The 25,557-nt window shown below is 37.8% G+C and overlaps 1 protein-coding gene across 1 annotated transcript; it reads left to right on the forward strand.

The window, feature by feature from the left end:
- The first annotated feature begins 991 nt into the window (after positions 1-991).
- On the forward strand, positions 992-2,022 carry LOC104242456 (F-box protein PP2-B15-like). Its single transcript, XM_009797509.2, has 2 exons — positions 992-1,324; positions 1,422-2,022. The coding sequence occupies exons 1-2, from the start codon at positions 1,058-1,060 to the stop codon at positions 1,950-1,952; spliced, it is 798 nt and encodes a 265-aa protein (XP_009795811.1). The 5' UTR covers positions 992-1,057; the 3' UTR covers positions 1,953-2,022.
- Positions 2,023-25,557: the final 23,535 nt, after the last annotated feature.

Raw genomic sequence — 25,557 nt, forward strand, 5'->3', positions numbered from 1 at the left:
CTGGAAAATATAAATGAACATAAACAGAAATGAAAAACAGAAACAGAATTTTAGTCCGAGCCCACTGAATTCACAGTGTTTCCTTAAGGAATTTAATCCCCTCCTAATACCCAAGGTTGTGGATTATTTCTCTCAGGATAAAACAAATTACACACTGGTGTAGTGGTACTTCAAACCTCAGTGTTTCAGCGAACACAAAGTTCGGTAGCAAATCACACTTACTGTTGCTTTGTTTGATGTTAAAAGTATGTAGAAGAAGGAGGAAAAACTCAGAAAATCGTATGGAAATTCTGAGCAGAATAGTATTGTATTTATAGCCAAAGTTGGGTTGAAATCTGAAGAGGTGCAACTCTTTAGAATGGTTGTTTATGCAAAACGGCCACAACATAAATGTCATAACATAAATGACTATTTACTCAACAATAAAAAGGTAAAATTGAAGAGGGTAGTTTAATTTTCAGTTACACAACTGAAAAACGGATTGGATTTAATATTAAAACCGAAGCCGAGCCGAGCGACGACGACGGCGCGAGGCTTGCTTTCTTCTCAACTCTTTAAGAGCTAGAATAAGAGCAATTGCTTATATACCCATAAAAACCTCTTCCTCTTCTAATATGGGACAATGTCTCTTTGCCAATGGGGAAAACTTAAAATTTCACTTAAAATTTTTATTTTCCTCCATTTCCTATTCACCTTATTTTAAACCTATCATATACTTAAAATCCCAACAACGACCCCTAAAGTCTCAAATTTCAATTGCTCGAATAACATTTTCCTATCGATTCACAGGATACATTCCACCACAAATTTAAGGCATAATCCAAAATATCCAAAAATATCCAACAAATGGTTCCTTGTCCGTGGTATCACTTTAGCACATCAACTCAACCAGGAAGCTTCGTTTAATTTGAACAATTCAAACTTCCGTATTTTTAGACCTTAAAGTTAAGACAACTCCACTATATATGCAACAACCAAACCCAACATTTCCAACAAAGTAACACTCGTATTTCAACAAAAAAAAAAAAAAAAGTAAGCAGTGTATTGAAAAAAGGCGATGTCTGGGGCAGAGCTATTCAATCAATTGCCAGAAGATATCATTTCTTCAATTCTGTCTCTTACTTCACCTAAGGATACATTTAGCTTCTCTCTTGTTTCTTCCTCTCTCCGTTCAGTGGCAGCATCTGATTTTCTGTGGCAAACATTCTTGCCTTCCGATTACAAGCATATTATTGACAAATCTGTCACACCATTGAAGTATTCTACTAAAAAAGAGCTTTTTATTCGTCTCTGTAACTCCATTCTTATTGATGGTGGAAACAAGGTATGTATACTGTAACACAAATGCTATAGCCTCATCATTTTTGTAAAGCTTTAGTTTGATAGTTGATTTTAAAATTGGTTCTATGATCCAATTGCAGAGCTTTGCATTAGAGAAATCAAGTGGAAAAAAATCATATGTTATCTCAGCAGAAGAACTGTCCATTTTATATGGGGAAGAACCAGATCATTGGACTTGGAAATCCGTACCAGATTCAAGGTTTTCAAAAGTGGCTGAACTGAAAGTAATATGCAGACTAGAAATCAAAGCCAACCTAAAAACAAACATACTATCTCCAAACACAAAGTATGGAGTTTATTTCATTATGAAAATCTCTGATCAGGCATTTGGTCTGAATTCAGTGGCTGCTGAGATTAGTGTAGAAATTGGCAATCGGAAAGAAGATCAAAATTGTGTGCTGGACTCGATGGGAATGACAAATTTTGAAGAGAAACAGAGGGATCAAAGACTGCCATATAAAAGGGAAGATGGATGGATGGAAATTGAGGTTGGAGAGTTCTATAATGGTGGAAATGAGGAGGAAGTTACAGTAAGTTTGATGGAGGTGAAGGGTTGCCATGTTAAGGGTGGACTAATCATTGAAGGCATTGGATTTAGGCCTAAACACTAAGGAAAATTCAAAGATTCTTATCTACTCACTCACTTTTCACAATAATATTATAAATTTATTGATTTATTTATCTCGTCCATGTCAAAGATTGGTGTGAAACAAACAACAACAATCCAGTTTAAATCCCACAAGTGGGTTCTGGGGAGGGTAATATGTACGCGGACCTTATCTAGGGTGTGGTGTGAAACAAAAAAGGTTCGATAATGAAAGATTAGACTATATGATGAAGCATCCAAATGAGTCAAAAAAACTAACCTGACATGTCAAATTCAACGTAAACTCGAGCATAAAATAATTTTGAGATTGGAGATTATATCAGTTTGATAGAATTTGGAAACTATATAAATTTGAAGATTGAGAAATTATGTCAATTCGTAAGAATTATATCAAAACGCAAAACATAATAAAGGAAGATATATTGGGTGGATTGGGTTATGATATGTTATTGAGCAAACTTCATTTATAGCTCATCGGCCCAAACATATTTCATCCGGTAGCCCAAAAACTGCAACATACATTTTATAGCCCAAAAATAATTTTAGTGGCTAGCCCAAAAGTACTGAGGCTCAGATGTAAAGACAGATCACGGAAAAGAGCGACGACCACGCTATGGCTACAAAATCACTGATTGCATCCAATTCTCAAACGGCTGGAAAATAGCGTCCAAGTTTGGGTTAGTTGGTGGCATACCGGAGCGTAGAGTTCGACCCATCTGGGATGCCATTGATTCTCGCCAGTTCAAAAATGCTCTCAAGCACTGCACCCCTCTCCTCTCCAAATACCCCAATTCCCCTTATGCTCTGGCACTTAAAGCTTTGGTTTCGGAAAGGATAGGTAAAGCGGAAGAAGCATTTTCCTTAACTAAGAAATTCACATATCTATGTTAGAGATAATTTACAGATAAGTCTTTTATTAGTAGGGTGAAGGAGAGAAATGGTGAATGCTCTGAGTTTACTGAAAGATTCAACTATTACTGCTATTATTATGTATATGTTGTCCATCCAAATAATTATAAAGATAACTTCATGCCAAAATCAAGTGTTATTTTCAGCCTCTCATTGTGGCAGTTAGAAGTTGGTAAACTTTAGTGGAAAGTCCTGTTTTTCTTGTGATAGCTTAGTAGGATTAGGCACTAAATCCTTACTTATTTCGCCCCTCTCTGAATTAGACTGTTAATGTATAAAATATATACTAAATAGACTGTTACTATACAAAAATTACACAAAATAAACTGTCACTATACAAAATAAACTGTCAATATACAAAAAATATACAATGCAGACTGTCATTATACAATTTATATACAAATAGAGCGTCACTATACAAAAATAGAATGTCATTATACAAAAAATATACTAAATAACTGTCATTATACAAAATATGTACAAAATAGACTGTCACTATATAAAAATATATTAAATAGACTGTCATTTTACAATTTATATATAATTAGCTCTCACTATACAAAATAGACTGTCACTATACAAAAAATATACAAAAATAGACATTTCGTATATGACCTGCATTACATATTTCATTCAATTGTTAGCTAATACTTATTAGATCCAGAAGTACATTTAGAAAGGCAAAAAAGGGTTGCTATGTCACGCCAAGTGAGGGTCGAACCTGCAACCTTTAGCTTAGGAAACAGGTGCTCTAACCACTGAGCTAGAAGCACTTGTGTTGTCATGCTTATTCCTTTCGGCTACTATATGCAATACGTTTGGACCGAAGGGCCATTTTTTGTAAGTAGGACAAAACATAGACTATTAAAATTGTGAGGGGCTATAGAAGGTAGTTTTCTCTATGTTATTTGACTTATTTTAATCCAACTTATATAGGCCCAAGGAAACTTTTGGCCCTCTAACTTTGAAGAAGAATGTTAGATAAATCACCATAGTTTAGAGCCTAATTGTAACAAATGAATATATAAAATATTCTTGTTGAGAGTCAAACTCAAAACCCCTGCTAACTAAGCGGACGCTCTAACAAACTAAGCAACAAGAGCTTGTTACTCTCTTGTTTCAGTTCAAAACAATTAATCTCTTATTTTATGAATTTGCTATAAAATTTAAATATAGCTATGAATAATAATACAATATAGATGTATCGTATATCAAAAGCGACTGCTAGATAATTCAAAAGTAGTATTCCCTTTCTCTATATTAAGGCATTTCATTCAATTTAAATCTTTTTTATTTAATTTTTGCTTAAACACGACATTTACTGTATAAGTTTAATCATCATATTTATTACATGGTAAAGGGACTTGTTCGTAAAATTTATCAAAATTTTATGAACAAGTCCCGTCCCGTCCCGCGTCCCGTCCCGTCCCATTTCATTTTAAATGGGATAGGCCAATGTTAAACAGGACACTGGATGAGATGATTTCGTCCCGTTTCGTCCCGTCCCGCGAGTTTTTATGGAATATTTGTGGAATTTTTGTTGTATTTGGTATGTATAAAACAAATCCAACTTATGCACCGGCCATTAATGAAATGATTGCAAAATTTAAAAAGTATTTTTTCTCTATTCCCCAAGTTTATTTAATTTCTACAATACTTAACCTATATTTAAAATTAAGAGGTGCAAAGGGGGTTCGTAAAATTTATCAAAATTTAGCAATTCAATAAAATGAACAACCATCTCTCGAAGACTTCCAAGCTAACATATATTCTTGTGCTAGAATCTAGATCAATGTTTGATAATTATAAATCTATGAAAACAATAGGTGGTGAAACTGTTCCTTCTACTTCTAAGTTTAGAGTAGAACTTCTATAGGAAGATATGAATTATATAACATATTCTGATTCCTCTATTGATGATGAACTTGATTCTTAGCATTGGAGAATGCTTTTAGCGCAGTAATATTTCAAATCGGAGATCATAGAGGCCTAATTCAAACAGAAACCTTCCTAGAAGGTGGTTGCGTAGATTAGGTACTCTTCAAAAGAATTATATTTGAATGTGAGATTTTAAAGTTCTATTAATAAAATAACATGCTCTAAGCATTGAATTTTTTTTTTATGAATTGTCTTAGTTACTTAATACTTTGAAATTATATTAAATAAATTATAACTCTATTATAAATTTACAATTACTAGAATATTTCATTACAAGTCTATTGTTTTAATATTTTATAATTCTTTACTTAGTTTTCTAATTTCCGTTTTAATATTTAAGTTTATTAAATAAGTCAAAAAACTAGCCATTGCGAACTTTAAAAACTTAGTCATTTTAAAAAAACTAGACGTTTTTTTTATAAAAAAAAACTACACTTTAAGGCCCGCGAACCCGTCTCGTCCCGTCCCGTCCCGTTCCGTCCCTTGCCGTTTGCTAGCGGGACGGGATGGGCCGAACGTTTCGTCCCGTTTGTCCCGTCCCGTTTCATCCCATCCTGTCGCCGTCCCGCTTAAATGTCATCCCGTCCTGTCTCATCCCATTAATTTGATTCCGGCCCGTCCCATTGGACAACCATAGTCTAGATCGACAATTGGGTAGCCCAGTATACAGTCCACATTTTTGTGATAAAGTAATTTATAGTCCAAATCAATAATAACCAAAATTATAGGGAATATTTTTATTCAAGTTGAAAACATTAAGGCCTTGAGGGGGTATTTACTCAAAAAGTGATATTAACATCATCATTCTCTCAAACTAACAAAATTTCTAATTTCATAAATTTTAGAAACAATAAACGTGAAAATATTCATAAATTATTGTCTACTAACTTACGTAATTATTTATAATTTATTTTTAAATAATTTGATAAACATACTTATGGAAATCATCCCATTAACTGAAGTTTCATAGCAGCACCAACAGTAGCAGAAGAAAGAAGAAGAAGAAGAAGAAGAAGAAGAAGAAGAAGAAGAAGAAGAAGAAGAAGAAGAAGAAGAAGGGGAAGGATGAGGAGAAATAGAGCTGAAATTGTTTAAAAAGTGGGTACAAATTAAAACTTTTAAAAAAAAATTAGGTATAGGTTAAATAGGGCCACCAAATAGGGGCCCCGTGCAATTATTATAAGGCATTTCATTTAATTTAAACCTTCTTTATTTAATTTTTACTTATACACGACATTTAAGGTATAAGTTTAATCATCATATTTAATACTCAGTTTGGTAAATGTCTAGATCGACAATTGGGTAGCCCAATTTATAGTCCACATTTTTTTGATAAACTAATTTATAGTCCACATCAATAATATCCCAAAATTATAAGGAATAATTTTGTTTAAATTGAAAACTTTAAAGCCTTAAGGGGATATTTACTCTAAGAGTGATATTAACATCATCATACTCTCAAACTAACATTTTCAATTTAGAAATGGTCGGAAGGTCACTAAGTATTAACGTTAAAACGATCCTAAAAGCTAGTGTTAATAAAAGATGATAGTGTCCATATGCAAGTACCCTTCTTGAAACAAAAGATCATATCTTGAAATTGCAGGGGCATTGGGTTCATATTAAGTACCCTTCTACACGATATAATTTCAAAGAGCCCATGCAAATTTTTCATTCTCTATATTTGCTAGTGCCTAATTACGGCCTAATCCTTAGCTTTGCCAACCCTAATGGCTAATTCTTTGTTATAAAGCTGCCAGTTGGTTAGAAATACCAAAATTTTGATCAAATAGGTCAGTCTATAAAATAGTCCCAGCTCTAGTAATAGCTTGTTAAATCAATATAGTTATATTTTTAATAAAGAAGATGTGCTCTAAGCCTCTACTTGGGTCGATTAGAAAAAGGAATTTAAAGTAAGCAATGGATCATCTCAAAATGAGATCTACTTGGATCGTTGTGAAATGTTTAAGTTTGGTTTGTTATAGATAAGCTCTACAATTTTGTTCAATCCTTTTCTTCTTCTTTTTCGGTCAAGCAATTTTATTCACTCCTGACTTCGTATATTTTAGAAACCAAGTTGTGTTTGAGCTCAAATTGAATTAACCAGCCTTTTACATGAGCTTAACATATATATCCACCGGCAGAGGTATCAAATAGCTCTGCTCGCTAAGGTTTAGATAAGAAACATTTAATGTAAGATAACTTTATCAAATTATCATTATCTAGTGATCTCTAAAAGTTTTCTCAAGGGACATTAATTTATTTTTATATTATCAACACCGTTATCAAATTATTTCTACATATTGTTTATTAAAATTCAGATTAACTCATCCGAACAACCTCAGACCAAATTTCAAGCAAAAAAGTATAATTAAATTGGAACATTTTATTAATGATAAATGTAAATTGCTCAAATTATTTCTACATATTGTTTATTAAAATTCAGATTAACTCATCCGAACAACCTTAGACCAAATTTCAAGCAAAAAAGTATAATTAAATTGGAACATTTTATTAATGATAAATGTAAATTGCTTAAGTGCCCTATTTAGATTGAGCTGGCCTTGAATAAAATGCATATGAAAGTTACTCCCTACAGGCTAGGCAAGCCCCATCTACACATTTCATCTTTTATCAAAACTAGCTTAGCCTTAGCAATATTGACTCTTTGCAGCTACACCAAGGCAAAGAACAAAATGCATTTACCAATTGAACACTAGCTTTACATTGGCGTGGCCATCTCTATATTAATTGTCACGCTTCCTTTTTATCTACACCCCCGAAAGGGAGTATATAAAGGGAATTTTTTCCAATTTAAAGTGACAATCGAATGGGGATCATTTTATGAAAAAGAAATTTAGAGTCACCACTTGGGATACTTTATGGTGTCCCAAGCCACCGGTTTAAATCCCGAATTGAGGAAAGATTGACTCTGTATTACAGTCCGCGAACACAGAAATCCGTGTAAGGAATTCTGTTAACCCGGGAGAAGGTGTTAGGCATTCCCGAGTTCCGTGGTTCTAGCACGGTCGCTCAACTGTTACAGTTTGCCTATTATTTGATTTTAAAACACTTTTGAACCTATGTGCATTTTTGCTTTAAACCGCTTTTAATTACTTTAAGGAAGATTTTAACGCCATCTAGAACATGTCTTTGGACCGCGCCACATGAAATGCACCCGCAATTCGAAACACATTTTATTCAACGTTGTTAAGATTTGGATTTGGGTCACATGAAATGCACACCCGAGTTTAGGAAGGTAATATTATTAAAATAGCGCGCCTAAAGCAACTACGCGTTTTTAACTTTGCGAGGGCCATGGGAAATTTGCTAAATAGCGCGCCTCGAGTTCTAAGGATTTAAAAGAAATAAATAAATGAGGGCACGCATTTGAGATTTTATTTGCCACGGCACGCCTCAATTTATTCTAACCAAAAGGTTTTTAAACTAACTCATGAGGGCCATAGATTGTTATTGGTTTTGAATGGCACCCCTCACTTGATAATAAAACTAAATAAAATGAAAACTCGATTCATGTCTCGTGTTAACCACCCGCACTTAATGATCAAAGGGTAATGTGAAAGTGCTGCATATTTCTCATTTTAACAGTCCTTTACGATGCACTCTAACTAATCAACATTGCCTAATCTATTGAATGCTAAATGCAATTAAGAGTTCGCTCAGAAAGCTTATATAAGAAAATCAGTTACTTAAACAAGTGGCTTGGGCCCACATTAAATAACGGAAGATGAGTCAATGAAGGTGGAACAAGTCCAAATCTCTGTTGTGATTATTCTCAAACCTGGGACCATAATAAGCCCAAGTATAACATAAGAGAGGACACTCAAAGGAGGAGTGTCACCCTCTCAGACCCAACATTAAGCTCTCATTGCCTGGGCCAAACGTTATGATTCAACGTTCCAAACCAATAATTGCTTCACCACACATAATGCCTATCAGTGATACCACATGAGACCTGATACTAAGTCTAATATATTTGCTTTTGAGTTTTTAACTATTCAGGCATAGAAAAAAATAGGCTAACATTCTGAATTCAAAGTTTCTCAAAATCAGAGAAGTACTTTGGTAATCATGACTCACGTTCCAAATTTACTTGAATCTACCCTCAATACAACAGATGTAACTCCAAACCTACTTGCCAAAACTAGACATGCGGACAAAGCTCAACTTGGTTAAATCAGCACAAACGACAATCTAAGGCTCAACCTCTAACAAATTCGAAAGGAAAACAGAGCTGAAGCAACATTAATCCTCAACAAAACTAAACAAAGTCCAGAATCCGCAAGTAACCAAATCAAACCTTTGTTGCAACAGTCCTAGCAATCTTATGCTAATATACAGTGACAAGAACTGAATTTGCTGAAACATAATATTAAGGAGAAATATAACTGAAACATAAATAGGTTAACACTATGCTTTAATCCTCATGCTTTTCATTTCATTTCTTCAAATCCACATTCACGATCAATAGAGCTTTACAGTGTGTACCTGGATGTAAACCAAAGAACTACAGAATTTTAGCAGAGGAGAGTGGTATCAGCAGTAGTTTGGCAGCAGAAACAACCAGTAAAATCAGCAATTTCAGTCCATTTTTGAAATCTAAAACCGGCAAAATGACAGATCCTTTTCAAATCCTAGAAAATCATCCCCGAATTCTAATTCAAACCATTTTTTAAAAAAAACAAAACTCAAAATGAATTACAAGTTGCCTCAGATATTGAAAACTTCAAGAATCAGTAAAGGGAATGCAATGGAACAGTATTTTTCCCCTCAAAGTTCTAGCCATTTTGATGTTTTCAGATTCTTATCTCTTCAGCTCTGCCTTGACAGGCAAGATAAAGATGCCTTTATAGGCAAGGACTAGGGCAGCCTATTAGAGACTCAATTTTTCCCTTAGGCCCCTTTTGAATTTTCTTTTTTGCTTATCAACCCCTAGTCAATTTTCCTTTTTGCTCAACTAACCTTACTCCAATTTCAGTTTTATCAGAAAATGCCCCTTCCCCAGCTTCCTAAAAGCTTCCCTTTCTTGTTACAAAAGATTCCCCATTTACAATATCCAATTTACCCCTTAAGCCTCAGTTATGTACCTTTCAACTCATGGGTTGACTTAAACCCAATCCACACCTAACTCATGGGCTGGACAACCCTCCCCTTCCCTCCCCTCTATAGGCTCCTGACCTTTGGAGCCCAGACCCAAATTTGAAACAGCCTAACCCAAAAGCAAACAGGCCGTGGGAGTTATAAACTCCTGATATTGTGAGTCCAATGAAACCAAAATTAAACAAATTTTAGTAAAATCAAACCATGACAACAAATGGCCTAATAACAATGGTTGAACTATGACCCCAATCTTAACATACGAGCAAAATGAATTGAAATAGAAAACAGAAAGAAAAGAGAGGAATCAGAAATAAATGAAGAGATGAAAGACACCAAGGACGGAAACAAGAACAAAAGAGGAGAAATACCTAAAAGGCCAACAAGCCTGTATGAACCTCCGGCGTCTCTGATTTAGACCAAAATTAGTATTATCCGCATGCTCTCCTCGAGAACGAACGGACAATACTAGTTTCAGTCCAAATCGTTCTTGAAAATTTGGGAAAATTTTCTTTTCTTCTTCTCTCTTTTTAGATCTAAAACTGACTAGATTCGATGGGGGTATTGCAGAGATTTGTACCAGCATAGTACTTGAAGGATTATGGGGAGCATAGGGTTGATTTTTGGTGGTGTTTGGGAGGTCAATCGCTTGTGAAAATGGTGGAATTCCTAAGGCTATACTAGGGTTGAAGACTGATAGAGATGAGAGAGATGAGAACAATATAGGGGTGCTTGGGTGGATTGAATATTCTCTGAAGTTTCGGACATTATTAAGGGTTTGAAGAGATATGTTTTGGACCGTTTGATGCATCAAAATGAACGGCCCAGATCTACCGAGCTCGAAAAACATCGTTTGGTTTTAAGGCAGAATTGGACCGGGTATTGGGTGGACTGGGCTGGATTTTAAATGGGTAAAAGGGAACCGAGCTGGGCTTAAAAGCTTTGAACATGACTTGGCCCAAACCTGATTTTTATTCCTTTGCTTTTCATTTTTCCAAATTTCTCTCTTTGCTCTTAATTCTTTTTCTTCCTTTTTCAAGATTAAATCTAAATCTAAATTAAATCCTAAAACCTAATTAACCTATCAAAAACAATAATTAAACCCGAATAACAATTACCTCAATTAAAGAAAATAAATTAAAAGAAAACTACTCAAAATTCAAAATTAAAAGTAAAAGTGCAAGTTAAACTATTTTTTTGTGATTTTTCTTTTTTATAAAACAACTAATTAATTAATTAATTAATCCTAAAATGTTAAATTAAATCCTAAATGCAAATGCACATATGTATTTATATTTTTCATTAATTAAATAAAGTAAACATGTACAGACAATATGCAAACAATAACAGAAGTGCCACAAAATTGCAAACAATGAAAGAAATAATTTTGCTTTGAATTTGTGGGGGTAATTCATATAGGGAAAAAATCATGTGCTCACAGCTGCCCCTCTTTGCTCGGAAACACAAAGAGTTTTCGTGCAAAGATAAAGTGAGCGGATACGAGCGATTTTTGCCAGTTAGAATACTCCATGGGAAGCATTTTTGAAAGATTTGACCGCACCTTGCTTCCGAGGTTGCCTACACATCCCTGGCTATAAAGGAATTAGGTCAGTGTAGTTCGGGAATGTTTGGTAGCTGGGACTACCATGAAGCTGTGATTTCACTGTTGCTGCTACTGCTGCTAGTGCTTACTGAACTCTTTATTACACCATGCCAAATAAAAGAAGCTAGACTAAACTATGATCTATGCATTACAAGAATCCTATCTATATCTTCAAACTTGATCTTGTAATTCCTGTTGCCTTGTTGACTTGTATTTTCTAGATGAAGTCCCTTTGTTGCCGACTTGAATTGTGATCTGAGACATTTTCCCTTTTCTTCAGGTGGACGCCTGATTGCTGAACTCGAATTATAATCTGAGATGCTTTCCTTTTCTCCAGGTAAACACCTGATTGTCAAAACTTGAACTGTATTCCCGTGCTCTCCAGGTGGGCGCATGATTGCTAAACTTGAACTGTACTCCGTGCTCTCCAGGTGGGCGCCTGATTTCTGAACTTGAACTGTATTCCCATGCTCTCTACGTGGCTCCTGATTGCTGAACTTAAATTGTATTCCCGTGCTCTCTAGGTGGGCGCCTGATCGCTGAACTTGAACTGTATTCTCGTGCTCTCCAGGTGGGCGCCTAATTTCTGAACTTGAACTATATTCCCGTGCTCTCCAGGTGGGCGCCTGATTTCTGAACTTGAAGTGTATTCTCGTGTTCTCCAGGTGGGCGCATGATTGCTGAACTTGAACTGTATTCCCGTGCTATCCAGGTGGGCGCCTGATTGCTGAACTTGAACTGTATTCCCGTGCTCTCCAGGTGGGCGCCTGACTGCTGAACTTGAATTATATTCTCGTGCTCTCCAGGTGGGCGCCTGATTGCTGAACTTGAATTGTATTCTCCCTGTTCTCTAAGTGGGTACATGATTTCAACAAAAATAAACAAAACAAAGAAATTTTCTGCCCCAGTTTGATAGTTGGGCACATATGTGAGTGTTAAACTGAATCATGTTACCAAATATTACTAAGAATTTGAAAGCTATGTCCCATTATCCAGGAGGGTCCTGACAACTCTTAATTAAACGACAATTTTAAATCTAAGTTATATCTTCTAAAGGTGTGACTTCTGCTAAATCTTGTTATCTAAGAGGGTCTTAAACTACTCCCCATTATCCAGGAGGGTCCTGACAACTCTTAATTAAACGACAATTTTAAATCTAAGTTATATCTTCTGAAGGTATTACTTCCACTATATCTTGTTATCTAAGAAAGTATTAAAGCTACATCTCATTATCCAGGAGGGTCCTGAAAGTCAAAAATCAAGTATTATCCTAAGAGTGACAATTTTTGCAGTTGAATTACACTACCCTACATCAGAGCCTATGCTAAATCTTGTTATCTAAAGGAAGTCTTAAAGCTAAGTCCCATTATACAGGAGGGTCCTGAAAGCCCTTAATTAAATCCTATCTCAAGCATGAAAATTTTGAAACCAACTTATATTTCTTTGGGGTACATTTATGCTAGATCTTGCTACTTATGAATGTTCTGAATTTTAACTAAGTCCCATTTTCCAGGAGGGTCCTGAAAATCAAAAGTCAAACCTGTCTGGTGCTTGTTTTTCCCCTACGGAGGGTTTATCTGAAACAATCGAAAATTTCTGCCCCTGTTTCAATCACAGAAAAATCTTGTCAGTTTAAAATGTGGTGGTTAGTTTGTGGCATTCTTGCTGAAAGTGGCCTCCCCGCTGTCGTGCTTTGTTTTGACTAACTTCCCCTTAACCGACCAAGAACCGCTTGACTTCCCAACTAACTTTCAAATCCCCATGACTTTGGATGACCCGAGTGTTCTATACCCAAACCGTTGTGTTATATCTCTGATCCATCTGTTTGAACCTCTGCATTTCCCACGAAATTACTAAACCATTTCACCGATGGAACTTCCACTAACCTTTTATATCCCATTTCACATCATACTATCTCTAGCAATGCCTTGACCGCCCTGTGCCTTGTGCAATTTTGGAAGTTGGAAGTAAGCTTTGAAATTCCTTCTTATTTGCTTAAACATAATTGACATTGGGAACATCTTAGAGAAATAAACCCGAAAGAAATGACATGCAATGACTTTCAGAGTTAAGGATAAGAAAAATCCAAAAACTAAAAAGAATAGAGACTTATCTGAGTGGAGCAGCTGGCACCAATGATCATGACATGCATTTCGGATTAATTGTCCCAATCTGTCCAACCAATCAACTTTCAATTATCGTACTTTGCCCCGAGATCTTTAAAACCCAATTTCTTTGCCAAAACCTTGACCTTGTTTGACCTGCTGTGCCCTGAAGGGTTTTCACCGACAGATCTCTCTCTTTTGTTCATCTCTCAACTCACTTTCACCTCAAGGTACCCGCAAAGGTTTTCACCAGTAAGACTCTCTCATTTTTTATTTCTCTCAGCTCACGTCGCCTTACGGTGTCCATGAGGGTTTTCACCAATAAGACTCTCTCATTTTTTTCATTTTCCTGCTTGGACCATAGTGTTGCCCCTAATATGAATCACTTCTACTTGCTCGATTTGGCATCTCTCGAAGACTGATCAGAAGGTCTTTCTTTGGACCATAATGTGGGCTTTTGGATAGGGTTAGAAAGAAAGGGTATCAAGGCTCAAAACAATTTAAATAGGTTCAAAATTACAACTTTCGGAATTAGATTTCTTACAACAACCACAACTTCTGCCCCAATTTCTTTGCTTGGGGACTTTTGAATTTTTGTTTTGATGGGACCGAACCGTGAGGCTGCCTACGTATCCTTAAAAGGAATCAGGTCGAATGTAGTTCATGTCATAGAAATTGCTTTGTTGTTGTGACTTTTCCTTTTTCTTTTCTTTTCTTTTCCCTTACTTATCTTTTGCTCCCGCGTTTCTAAATTTTGCCACTGATTCCAAAAGAAGGGTATGAAAGGAAATAAATAAGGCTCGAAAGGGGTAACAAAGGATAAAGTGTTTAGATAGCAGAACAAAATGCCTTTGTCATTTCAATCTTCAAAATATGGCAAGTACAAACAAATAAAATTTAACCAAAGAAATCATACATAATATATTTTGACTACATCAGAATTGATAGTCATTTCTACACATTTGCCTTCTATATCTGTTAAATACAAAGCACCATTGGACAACACTCTTGTTACGACGAACGGCCCCTGCCAGTTTGGGGCGAACTTGCCTTTTTTGCTTCAGCCTGATGAGGAAGGATGTGTTTCAATACTAACTGACCCACTTCAAACTTCCGTGGACGCACCTTCTTATTATATGCTCTTGCCATTCTCTATTGATACAACTGGCAATGACACACTGCTGCTAATCTTTTCTCATCAATCAAACTCAGTTGCTCCATGCAGGTTTTGACCCATTCATCATTGTTAATTCCGGCCTCAGCGATAATCCGAAGAGACGAGATTTCAAATTCCGCGAGTATTACTGCTTCAGTGCCATATACCAACAAATAAAGGAGTTGCCCCTACTGAAGTACGAACAGTAGTGCGATAACCCAACAATGCAAAAGGCATCTTCTCATGCCATTGCTTGGAACCTTCCACCATTTTCTGAAATATCTTCTTTATGTTCTTGTTAGCTGCCTCGACTGCCCTATTCGCCTTGGGGCGATATGGGGTGGAATTGCGATGTGTAATCTTAAACTGTTGACACATCTCTTTCATCAAATAACTGTTGAGATTAGCACCATTATCTGTGATGATCACCTTTGGGATCCCGAATCGACAAATGATATTTGAGTGCACAAAATTGACCACTGCTTTCTTGGTCACAGACTTGAAAATTTTAGCTTCAACCCACTTGGTGAAATAATCAATGGCCACCAGAATAAACTTGTGCCCATTGGACGTTGCTGGCTCGATTGGTCCAATGACATCCATGCCTCAAGCAACAAAGGGCCATGGTGCAGACATTGTATGTAATTCAGATGGTGGAGAATGAATCAAATCTCCGTGCACCTGACATTGATGACACTTGCACACAAAACTGATACAATCTCACTCCATAGTGAGCCAATAATAACCTACTCGAAGGATCTTCTTTGCCAGAACATACCCACTCATATGCGGTCCACAAACTTCGGAATGCACTTCGGTTATGATATCCGTGGCCTGTCTAGCATCTATACATCTTAGCAATGCAAGATCTGGAGTTCTTTTGTACAACACCCCTCCACTGAAGAAAAATCCACTTGTCAACCGTCGAATTGTTCTTTTTTGATCACCTGTGGCTTGTACTGGATATACTCTTATCCTGATATACTCTTTGATATTGTTGAACCACGGTTCGCCATCACGTTCTTCTTCCACCACATTACAGTAAGCATGTTGATCGCGGACCTGAATCTGCAAAGGGTCCGCATAAGCCTTATCTGGATGATGTAACATTGACACCAGAGTAGCCAAAGCATCGGCAACCTTATTATGAATCTTCAGAATATTCCAGAACTCTATTGATTGAAACCGTTGGCAAAGATCATGCAAACATTGTCTGTACGGTATGAGTTTTAAATCTCGTGTTTCCCATTCTCCCTAAATCTGGTGCACCAGAAGGTCCGAGTCCCCCAAGACCAAGACTTCCTGGACACCCATGTCTACAGCCAACCTCAAACCCAAAATGCACGCCTCATACTCAGCCATGTTGTTAGTACAGTAGAAACGAAGCTAAGCAGTAACAGGGTAGTGATGCCCTGTTTCAAAAATAAGTACTGCTCCTATCCGAACGCCTTTCATGTTAGCAGCCCCATCGAAGAAAAGTTTCCATCCTAGCTTTTCGACCTGTTCCACCTCACCAATGTGCATTATCTCTTCATCAGGGAAGTAAGTTTTCAAAGGTCCATATTCTTCATTCATCGGGTTATTGGCCAAATGGTCAGCCATTGCTTGTGCTTTCATCGCAGTCCGGGTCACATAGACGATGTCAAATTCTATGAGCAAAATCTGCCACTTTGCGAGACTTCCTGTGGGCATAGGCTTCTGAAAGATATACTTTAATGGATCCAAACGAGAGATGAGGCAAGTACTGTAAGATGCCAAATAATGCTTCAACTTTTGTGCTACCCAAGTTAAGGCGTAACACGTCCTTTCCAGGTGAGTGTACTTAACCTCGTAAGATGTGAACTTCTTGCTGAGATAATAGATGGTTTGCTCCTTGTTGATACCCAATTTTTTCCCTGTATATTTTTTATATATACAAAATACTTTCAAAATAACATATGTACGCATATATAAGCATGCCCAAGTATTTCAATATTTTTTCTCCAATTTTTAAAGATTTTTAGAATCAATTTATTGCTCATTTTAGCAGTATAAAAACCAATAATTATTTTTAAAATTATCATTTTGGTGGATAATTTATTTTATTTCCCATATTTATACCAAAATATAGTTAAGTTAATTTTTATATATTTTTACAAATTTATTTGGTATTTTTAAAACTAAATTGCATCTAATTGCAATTCTAGCCTACTTTAAGATTTAATAGCATTTTTATAATTATAAAATTGGTTCCAAAATTTTTAAATCAATATTTATATATTATTAACTGATCCAGTACTCTTAATTTACTTTCAAAATCATTTTACTATTTTTTATAAAATAAAAGGAAAAAACTGGCTATTTAAAATCTGGCCCATTTTTATTTCAATCATAGCCAAATTGACCCCCCTAATTGACCCAATTTTGAAACCCAATTGGACCGACCCAATTCTAATCTAACCCGACCCCCGACCCAACTAATTAACGCGCCTAGCCCTTTCTTTCAATCCAGGCCATTGATCATTTAGATCAACGGCCACGATTACCCCTTACCTTTTTTAATTCACTAACCCTACCCTAATCCCCTAATTTCCATCTCTTAGCCACCTTTGAATACTCTCACTCTCTCAAACTCTCTTGAAGGTTCCTGAAACCCTAGCCTCTCTCACCCCCTTCAACCGCAATCTCACCGGAACCCATGGCTTCTCAGGCCATGGATCGCCTGTACTTACCCTCCTCCACCATTAAACCCTGGGTGTTCGTAGTTTCGAGGTCCGACCTCGATGGTGTCCTTTTAGATCTCTACAGATTCAAGGTTCTATGGCCTCTTCGGCCTGGCTCCGGCATATTCAAGCATCTGAAGCCTATTTCTGACCTCTCCGACTCAAGATCAGACCTTTTTCCAAGCCTTTCTCATTCTAGGGTTTCTATGAAACCCTAAGCTATTCGAGATTTTTCTCTGGTTGTTTTCTTATATCTATGCTATGTTTGTGCTCTACTTGAGTTCTTAAACGTTTTCCCTAATTTTCTTTCAAAAATTACTTCTCTTCGATTTAGGGTCTTTGAAAAGGTTTGAAAATGTTTTATGACTCCTTTTCTTCTTCTCTTTGTGTGAATCTGTCTATGCTATGTTTTTATGTTCTCTTTTCTACCTCGCATGTCCTTCTCATGTGTTCTTATGTTTGCCTTATTTTTGCATGTCCTTCTATTGTGCTCCGTTCTTTCTTCTACTGGTTTCTATACCATGCTTTCACATGTTTATCTTATGTGTTTGTTTACCCCTATATTCCTTTACTGTATTTTCTACTAAGCTTTTAGGTCTTTAGTTGCCTTCTTCTGGATTTTATTTGAGTTCTTTGATAAACGTGTTTCCTCTACTGTTCTCTTAAGTGCTATACTATCTCATTTCTCTGCTGAAACTTGTTTAAGTTCCAAGCTTTCTTAAAACGTGTTCTTTATGCTTCAAATCAGTTCTTCATTCTATTTGCCTTGAACCTGCTATTTTATATGTTTTTTTAACATGAATCCCTGAAAGAGACCTCTGAGCATGTTTCAGTTATTTGTCTTCTCTTCTCTGTATATGACTCGAGTTGAAAACCCTGGGATTTGGGGGGGTGGCGAGTTTGATCTTGTGTTTTGGACTAGGGTTCTATTTGGGACCCTGGACACTCTCAAACTCATTCTGAGTCAATGTACTGGATTTGAGCCTCTTTGTTATGACCTGGAACTCTTCTATACTAGGCTTTTTCGCATGATAGTTCTTTCTTGTTCGATATGTCTGTATGCTTTATATATGAGGAATTTTGCCTTCAAAAGGTTTTGTCAACTTGTGATTGATTCGGAATTCCTCTTAATAAGGTTTGATTGATTGTTACTGATTTTCCTTAAGTAAAACCCTTTCCTCATTTTTCCTGACTTGGTTCATTCGAACAAAGCCTACAATTTTGATTTTACTGGTTGTTGAGTGATCACCTTTCCTTATTTGCACAAACCATGTACCACTGGACTTTTGCCTTCAATAACTTCTGTGTATTTACCCTTCTTGTGCTACTTTGGAAAAGATTTTTATCAAACTCTTTCCTTAATTATCTTGCCCGTTTGAAATCAGAATCCCTTAATTGAAGGGAGACCTTGTGTGATTGATTTCGAAACTATTTTCTTACCTTTTCTTACTTGCTTTCTGCACTATAAAGGGCACGACCCTTCAACACTTATTGAACACTTCCAATTCAATACTCTTTAAGACCTTGAGTTCAATACTCTGACAACACTTATTGAACACTTTCAATTTCAATACTCCTACATTCTCAATTCAACACTCTACTCTCTTCTGAAATCTTCTGGCTATGTGTTTGCAATTTGGCTTTACTACTGCTCTTCTCTTCTTATTTCCCTGAAACTGGTATGTTCTAATTTAACTTTCAGCTTCATCCTTATGTGTTTGCTTTACAGTTTCAACAATCTTGTCTACTTTGTTGTTTATGTTCTGTATTGAATATGTTGTCTCTTTACATCTGTTGTTGTGTGAATTCCCCATACCCTTATTCCCTTCTATGTGTTTGAGTTAAAGTTCAAAGCATGGCAACATCCAAATTGTTGCTTATGTTTGGACCGGATCCTTTAATGAATCCTAACTCCCAAACAATGTGGCTAACAGGCTGGTTGGGGTGTGCCAGCACTTCCAATTGTTGGGAATGACCACCAGCCTGTCTTGGCTTCCCCCAAAATCCCCTCTATGCACTTGCACTCTCTCTTAGATTCTAAGTTCTACCCCCTCCTATGAGCCTTGCTTTGGGACCTTGAGCTCCCTCTGAACTTGGACATTTGAGGGTTGGCCCTTCCACACTGCACTATAATCCAATTCTGCAATATATTTGGGTGTAAGCACTACCCGGAGTCCACTTGAGACTCTTAGGGAACTCTGACACATCCCAAATAAGAGAAAGGCTTTGGAATTTGATCTGTGGAGTTGGTTTACTTCATGCTTCAGACAGAAGTCTGAATCAGGCTCTCCTTGGTTGGGATTTTTAGCTTTCTGATGTAATTTTATTTTACTTTTCTTTATTCATTCTTGGCTGTAATAATTTGTAATAACTTATGGGGTTTTAGTGAAAAGGGGAGGTTCACTCATGTATGCATAAGGGTAGATATCATGTTCATAGGTATTTACTGCTGCAATCATGTCCTCTTTTCACTTCTGCATTTTTCATATAGAAATCATATTTACAAGTCCTGCACTTCTGCGTTTTTCATATAGAAACCATGCCTACAGGTTCTGCATTTCATATAGAAATCTTGTCTATAGGTTCTGCATTTCATACGTAGATACCATGTCTATAGCCCCTGCATTTCATACATAGATACATGTCTATAGCTTCTGCATTTCATACATAGAGACCATGTCTATAGGTTTCTGCCTATCACATAGAGAACATGTCTATTGACTTATTTGAATTCTACATATGCATCTATCACTAGGCAAACGCATTTATAGGCTTAAATAATAAAAACCAGCGTTTTAAACACCATGCCTATAGGATTTCTGCATTTTTCGTAAAGGTTAAACTCAATAACGCTTAGAAAGCATGTCTATAGGAGTAACCAACTGATCTGAATCATTTACAAGTCTAAAATCTGTAGTAACGTTACTCAATGACTGCAGAACTTATGTTTTCTATAATCAACAGGCCTTCTTCTTTTAAAAATCAGTACACTTCTGCATTATTAGATGTCATGCCTGTAGGTTTCACTTAGGCAAGCTATAAGGTAAAATTAGCTAATTGAATCAGGCTCTGTTAATTCCAACCAGCAGGCAGGTTAGATTCTGGTTTCATATCTGAAATGTGTAATAGAGCAGTGTGCCTCTTTAACGTTTAAGTTTAATTCAGATCATAACCAGTATCTGCAAGACATGCTAAACAATCTGTCTTTAAGTGAGGAGTCCTCTGAGCCTTTTAAATTGTTATGTGTTACCCATAATCTGCCGTATGTGTTTTTGTTTGTCGCTTTAGAATTTTATCCTTTTAAACCACACAAAACCCACATTTCCCTTCCCTTAAAGACTAGTTCTCCCAAATGCCTGCGGGACTGATAGGATTGGGGCAGGTACTAGCATGCAATAAGTAACGAAACCATTCCGCGTTTAAATACCTCAATAGGGTGGGAAAGGGTAGATATGGATATGATGACCGGTGTGCTAATACCACGTGTAACCCCTCTTCTGAGGAGTGATTACCGGGTATTGCATTGATGTGATCCATATTATTTATAAACCTAGGTACCCCCTTCCCTTTACTTGTTTATTTTATCACTTTCAAAATTTCAAATTCCTTTTTCTCAAATTTCAACTTCCTTGTTTCTTCAAACTTTAACTTATTTGCAATCACAATGTGACAACCCCTCATATTTGAAACCCTTAATTGCTTATTTATTGCTTGTACTTAAGTCACAATTGTAGCATGGCCGAGAACCACACTAGTGGATCTTGAGGGGTGCCTAACACCTTCCCCTCAAGATAATTTCTAGCCCTTACCCAAACTCTGATTTTTCTAAACAAATTCTTCCTAGTGCCTTAATGCACTTAATCATTAGGTGGCGACGCTTCAAATCAAAAAACCCAATTCCCAAAAGGGAACGAGTTTTCTTCCCAAATGTCATAAACCCAATTTTGCGAGAAAAAGGGGGCGCGACAGCATGGCGACTCTACTGGGGATTTCTTTAAGGCTTTTACCATTTCATGTTGTTTGTGACTTTATGCTTCCTTGAATGTCTTTAATGCCTTTAAGTATTTATTTTGGTCTCCTACTTCGAAAACTGACTTGGCTCTTCGTTTCTTTTCTTTATTTCTCTTAATGCTTTCTTTTACCGCTTTCCTTTAATACTGTTGTAATTTTGAGCAATTATTGTAATTATTACCTTATGAATGTGCAAATACATGACAATTTGTTTAATTATTGTAACTGCATATTCAACATCATATTCCACTCGTGCCAAACAAAATATCATAGCAACGCTTATAATGAGTGGTTGCGCCCTTCCGATATTATTACCCCCTAAATTTGGCAAAGGCATATTTGCGATAAAACCAGTCGATCAACGGTGTAGTCAACGGTTCCGCGCCTTTCCCTCTTGAGTTGTCCGCTCAAGGGTACCAGTCTAATACCCTATAAAACCCCTACTCTGTTTAATTGCGCATGCATCACTGTCAAAACCTAGCCGAGTCAGTTATGTTGTCCACATAATGACTCTTTAAGATAGCCTTGTCCAAAGTCCACTGGGTTTCCTTGGAACCCAAATGGACATTACCACGTTCTGTGCATTTATTTGGAGAACTAAATGCTGCTTATGCCAATTATTGATAGTTAAATAGTCAAGTCCGGCGGGGGTAAGGGCCTAACCTTTTTGTCTTGCAGAAACATGAGGCACGAGGTCCCCAACTTTGGTATGGTTAGCACACCCTCACTCTTGCTGGACTAATGGAGGAGTCTTCCACCAAATGACCAAATCAACGAGTGGAAAGAGAAGGCCGCCAAAGCTAGCAAAAAGTTGGAATATCTGGAGTACAGTCTGCTGGAATTGGAAGGGAAAGTGAGGAAGAGAGTTACCGACTGCCAGAACACTGAAGGAAACGAAGGAGAACACATGGCAAAGGCATTTCTACTGGTGAAACTACGCGAGCTGGAGGATTTGATTAACGAGAGCATTCAACCTGAGGAAGGTCCTTCTGGGACCAAATAGATAGGAGTTTTCTTTTACTTTATGAAATGTAATAAGGCCAATGACCACTAGTGACATTTTATTCCTTGTTATTTAGTGTCGTTTTAGGATTCGTCTGCTTTTTATCAATAAAATGAGGCATTTAGCATTCTAAGTTCTCCAAATCAATTTGTCTCTAGGCCTACCTCCGGCACAACGAGGCTCCCAAATTAGGACACGGTTTATATTCTCGCACTATGTGTTTAAATATCGCAGCATCTTTTCCTTATAATCCGCACTAACTTGCTACCTTTTTGTTTTTACTTTTGTTTTATTCCCTTCCCCAAAGGTTAGTTCGTGTACTCTGACATCGTCATCATACTCCACAAGATCCAAGGGCCCTCCACCCACTCCTCCTCCTAGTCCCGTCATAAACAGGAACAAGGAAAAAATGGAAAATTTGAGCAACATCAGAAAGGAAAACTCGGTTGAACGGGTAGAAATCACTCAGGGTACTCATGTCTCCAAAGAAGGTGCATCCCAACTCGAGCAGAAACTGCTGAAATTTCAGGAGGAACTTGATCAAGTCCGGAATTTGGCAAGCTTGTCGTTTTCCCTCACCACCCTAGATGTCAACTTTCCTAACACTCAAAACCCCACACCTCCACAAAACATCCCGAAACCACAAAACTATCCCGCTCCCCATCACCACTGTAACACTTGCCACACTTCCAACAACACCCCGTTACTCATCCCTGAACCACTGAACTCCACAATTGATCATCTCCACACTCACCATAACACCCCCTCTATGTGGAAACCATGCCACCCTCCACCCAACCTATCTCAAGCACACCTGAGTCTGATGATAAAGACTCCCTTATCAGGAACCTGGCCGCAGAACTCAAGAAGTTGACTAGCCGAGTTCAGGATGTTGAAGGAAGCAATGGAATTGAGGGATTGAACTACGAAGACCTCTGCATACAACCAGATGTCGAACTGCACGAGGGGTACAAACCTCCTAAGTTCGAAATGTTTGATGGTACAGGGGATCCTAGAGCCTATTTAAGGACATACTGCGACAAGCTGGTCGGAGTAGGGAAGGATGAAAAGATACGCATGAAGCTTTTTATGAGAAGTCTAAAAGGAGATGCTATGTCTTGGTACATTATCCAAGATCCAAAGAAGTGGTCGAATTGGGTAAGAATGGCGTCCGATTTCATGGACAGGTTCAGGTTCAACACGGAGAATGCGCCAGATGTGTTCTACATCCAGAACCTAAAGAAGAAACCCACAGAAACTTTCCGCGAGTATACCACTCATTGGAGATCAGAGCTGCTAAGGTCAGGCCTGCTTTAGAAGAAGATTAAATGAACATGTTTTTCGTCCGAGCTCAAGACCCACTGTACTACAAAAGGTTGATGCTAATTGAAAGCCAGAAATTTTCTGACATCATCAAGCTGGGAGAGAGGATCGAGGAAGGTATCAAAAGTGGCATGGTCACAAACCTTGAAGCTTTGCAGGCTACCAGCAAGGCTCTACAGTCTGGTGGCACGTCCAAGAAAAGGGACGTAAGTGCCGTGATAGTTGTACAGAGAACAAAATCCCCAATCAAATACCGAACCTACCCAATACCTCCACTCACATATCAACCTACCCCAAATTACCAAGCACCCTCGCCCTCTTACCAAGCTCCACCATCTACTTACCAATCACCTCCACCACCCACATATTAACCTACTTCACCCAGATACTCCCAACCCGCACACGTCTACCAAGCCTACAACACCCAACAGGCCCACTACCAATCACCTCCCCCTAGCCAAAACTTTCCTAGACCCCGACCAAATTTCGATCACAGACCTCCCAAACAGTATACCGCCATTGCCGAACCAATTGACCAGCTGTATGAAAGGCTCAAAGCTGCTAGTTATGTCACCCCTATCCCTGCCATAACCCCCGAAAACCCCTCCCAATGGGTCAACCCAAACAAAACTTGTGCATACCATTCCGACATGAAAGTGCATACCATTTATGAGTGCCGCTCTCTGAAGGATAAGATCCAAGCTTTGATTGACAACAAGATCATCGTGGCAAAAGAGCTTGCTCTGAACGTTCGCAGCAACCCTCTACCAGACCACAAGGGTGGAGGCGTTCACATGATTGAGACAGAGGATGATTGGGACCCCAAAGGATCGATCGAATTAATCGCAGAGGGTGAGCCAAAGAAATCAACAGTCACCCTTAACCCGATTGTGGTCCAGATTCAGCCTTTTGGGGACGCTGAGGTGAATATGTCTGTACCACTTGAGTTTGAAGCACCACCCCCTGCAAAAATGCCAACACCAATTGAGGTCAAGTTTGGGTCCCATGTACCATTTGAGGTTGTTGTATTACCTTCCATAGCAAGGGTGCCCATTCCGGTAGCAATGACAGCCATAACACCGTTCCACATAAAAGCCATACCATGGGATTACACAGCCGAGGCAAGAAGGAAAGGGAAAACCAAGTTCGGAGAAGCAGTTGCGGCACAGGGTATGACAAGGACTGGCAGGGTTTATACTCCAGAACACTTGGCTGAGTCGAGTAAGCAGGCATCTGGACGGCCAACCATCACTGAAGCTGGGCCCGACGACCTCTGGAGGAAGATACAGGCCAAAGAGTATTCAGTCATTGATCAGTTGAACAAAATGCCATCCCAGATCTCTATCTTAGCTCTACTACAAAGCTCTAACGCACATAAGAATGCCTTATTGAAGGTGCTGAGTGAGGTGCATGTACCAAGCAACATCACCGGAGGAAAAATGGCAAATATGGTGGGACAGGTATTGGAGAGTCACAAAATCACTTTTCATGAAGATGAGTTGCCACCAGAAGGGCTGAGCCACAACAAGGCGTTGCACATCACCGTGCAATGCGAGGATTATTTTATCACCAGGGTCCTGATCGATGGAGGGTCCAGCCTCAACATTTGTCCGCTGGTAACACTCAGAACATTAGGGAAGGGCTGCATGATATCAAAGACGGGGCCATTAACATCAAAGCCTTTGACGGTTTCCAAAGGTCCCCTATTGGGGAAATCAGCCTGTGTTTACAGATGGGGCCT

The sequence above is a fragment of the Nicotiana sylvestris genome, chromosome 1, assembly GCF_000393655.2.
Source record: "Nicotiana sylvestris chromosome 1, ASM39365v2, whole genome shotgun sequence".
NCBI lineage: Eukaryota > Viridiplantae > Streptophyta > Magnoliopsida > Solanales > Solanaceae > Nicotiana > Nicotiana sylvestris.

Excerpts from the sequence above, each read along its gene's own strand:
- LOC104242456 (XM_009797509.2), top strand. The coding sequence starts at position 1,058 with ATGTCTGGGGCAGAGCTATTCAATCAATTGCCAGAAGATATCATTTCT. Across the intron at positions 1,325-1,421 it reads TTATTGATGGTGGAAACAAG|AGCTTTGCATTAGAGAAATC; the intron begins GTATGTATACTG and ends ATCCAATTGCAG.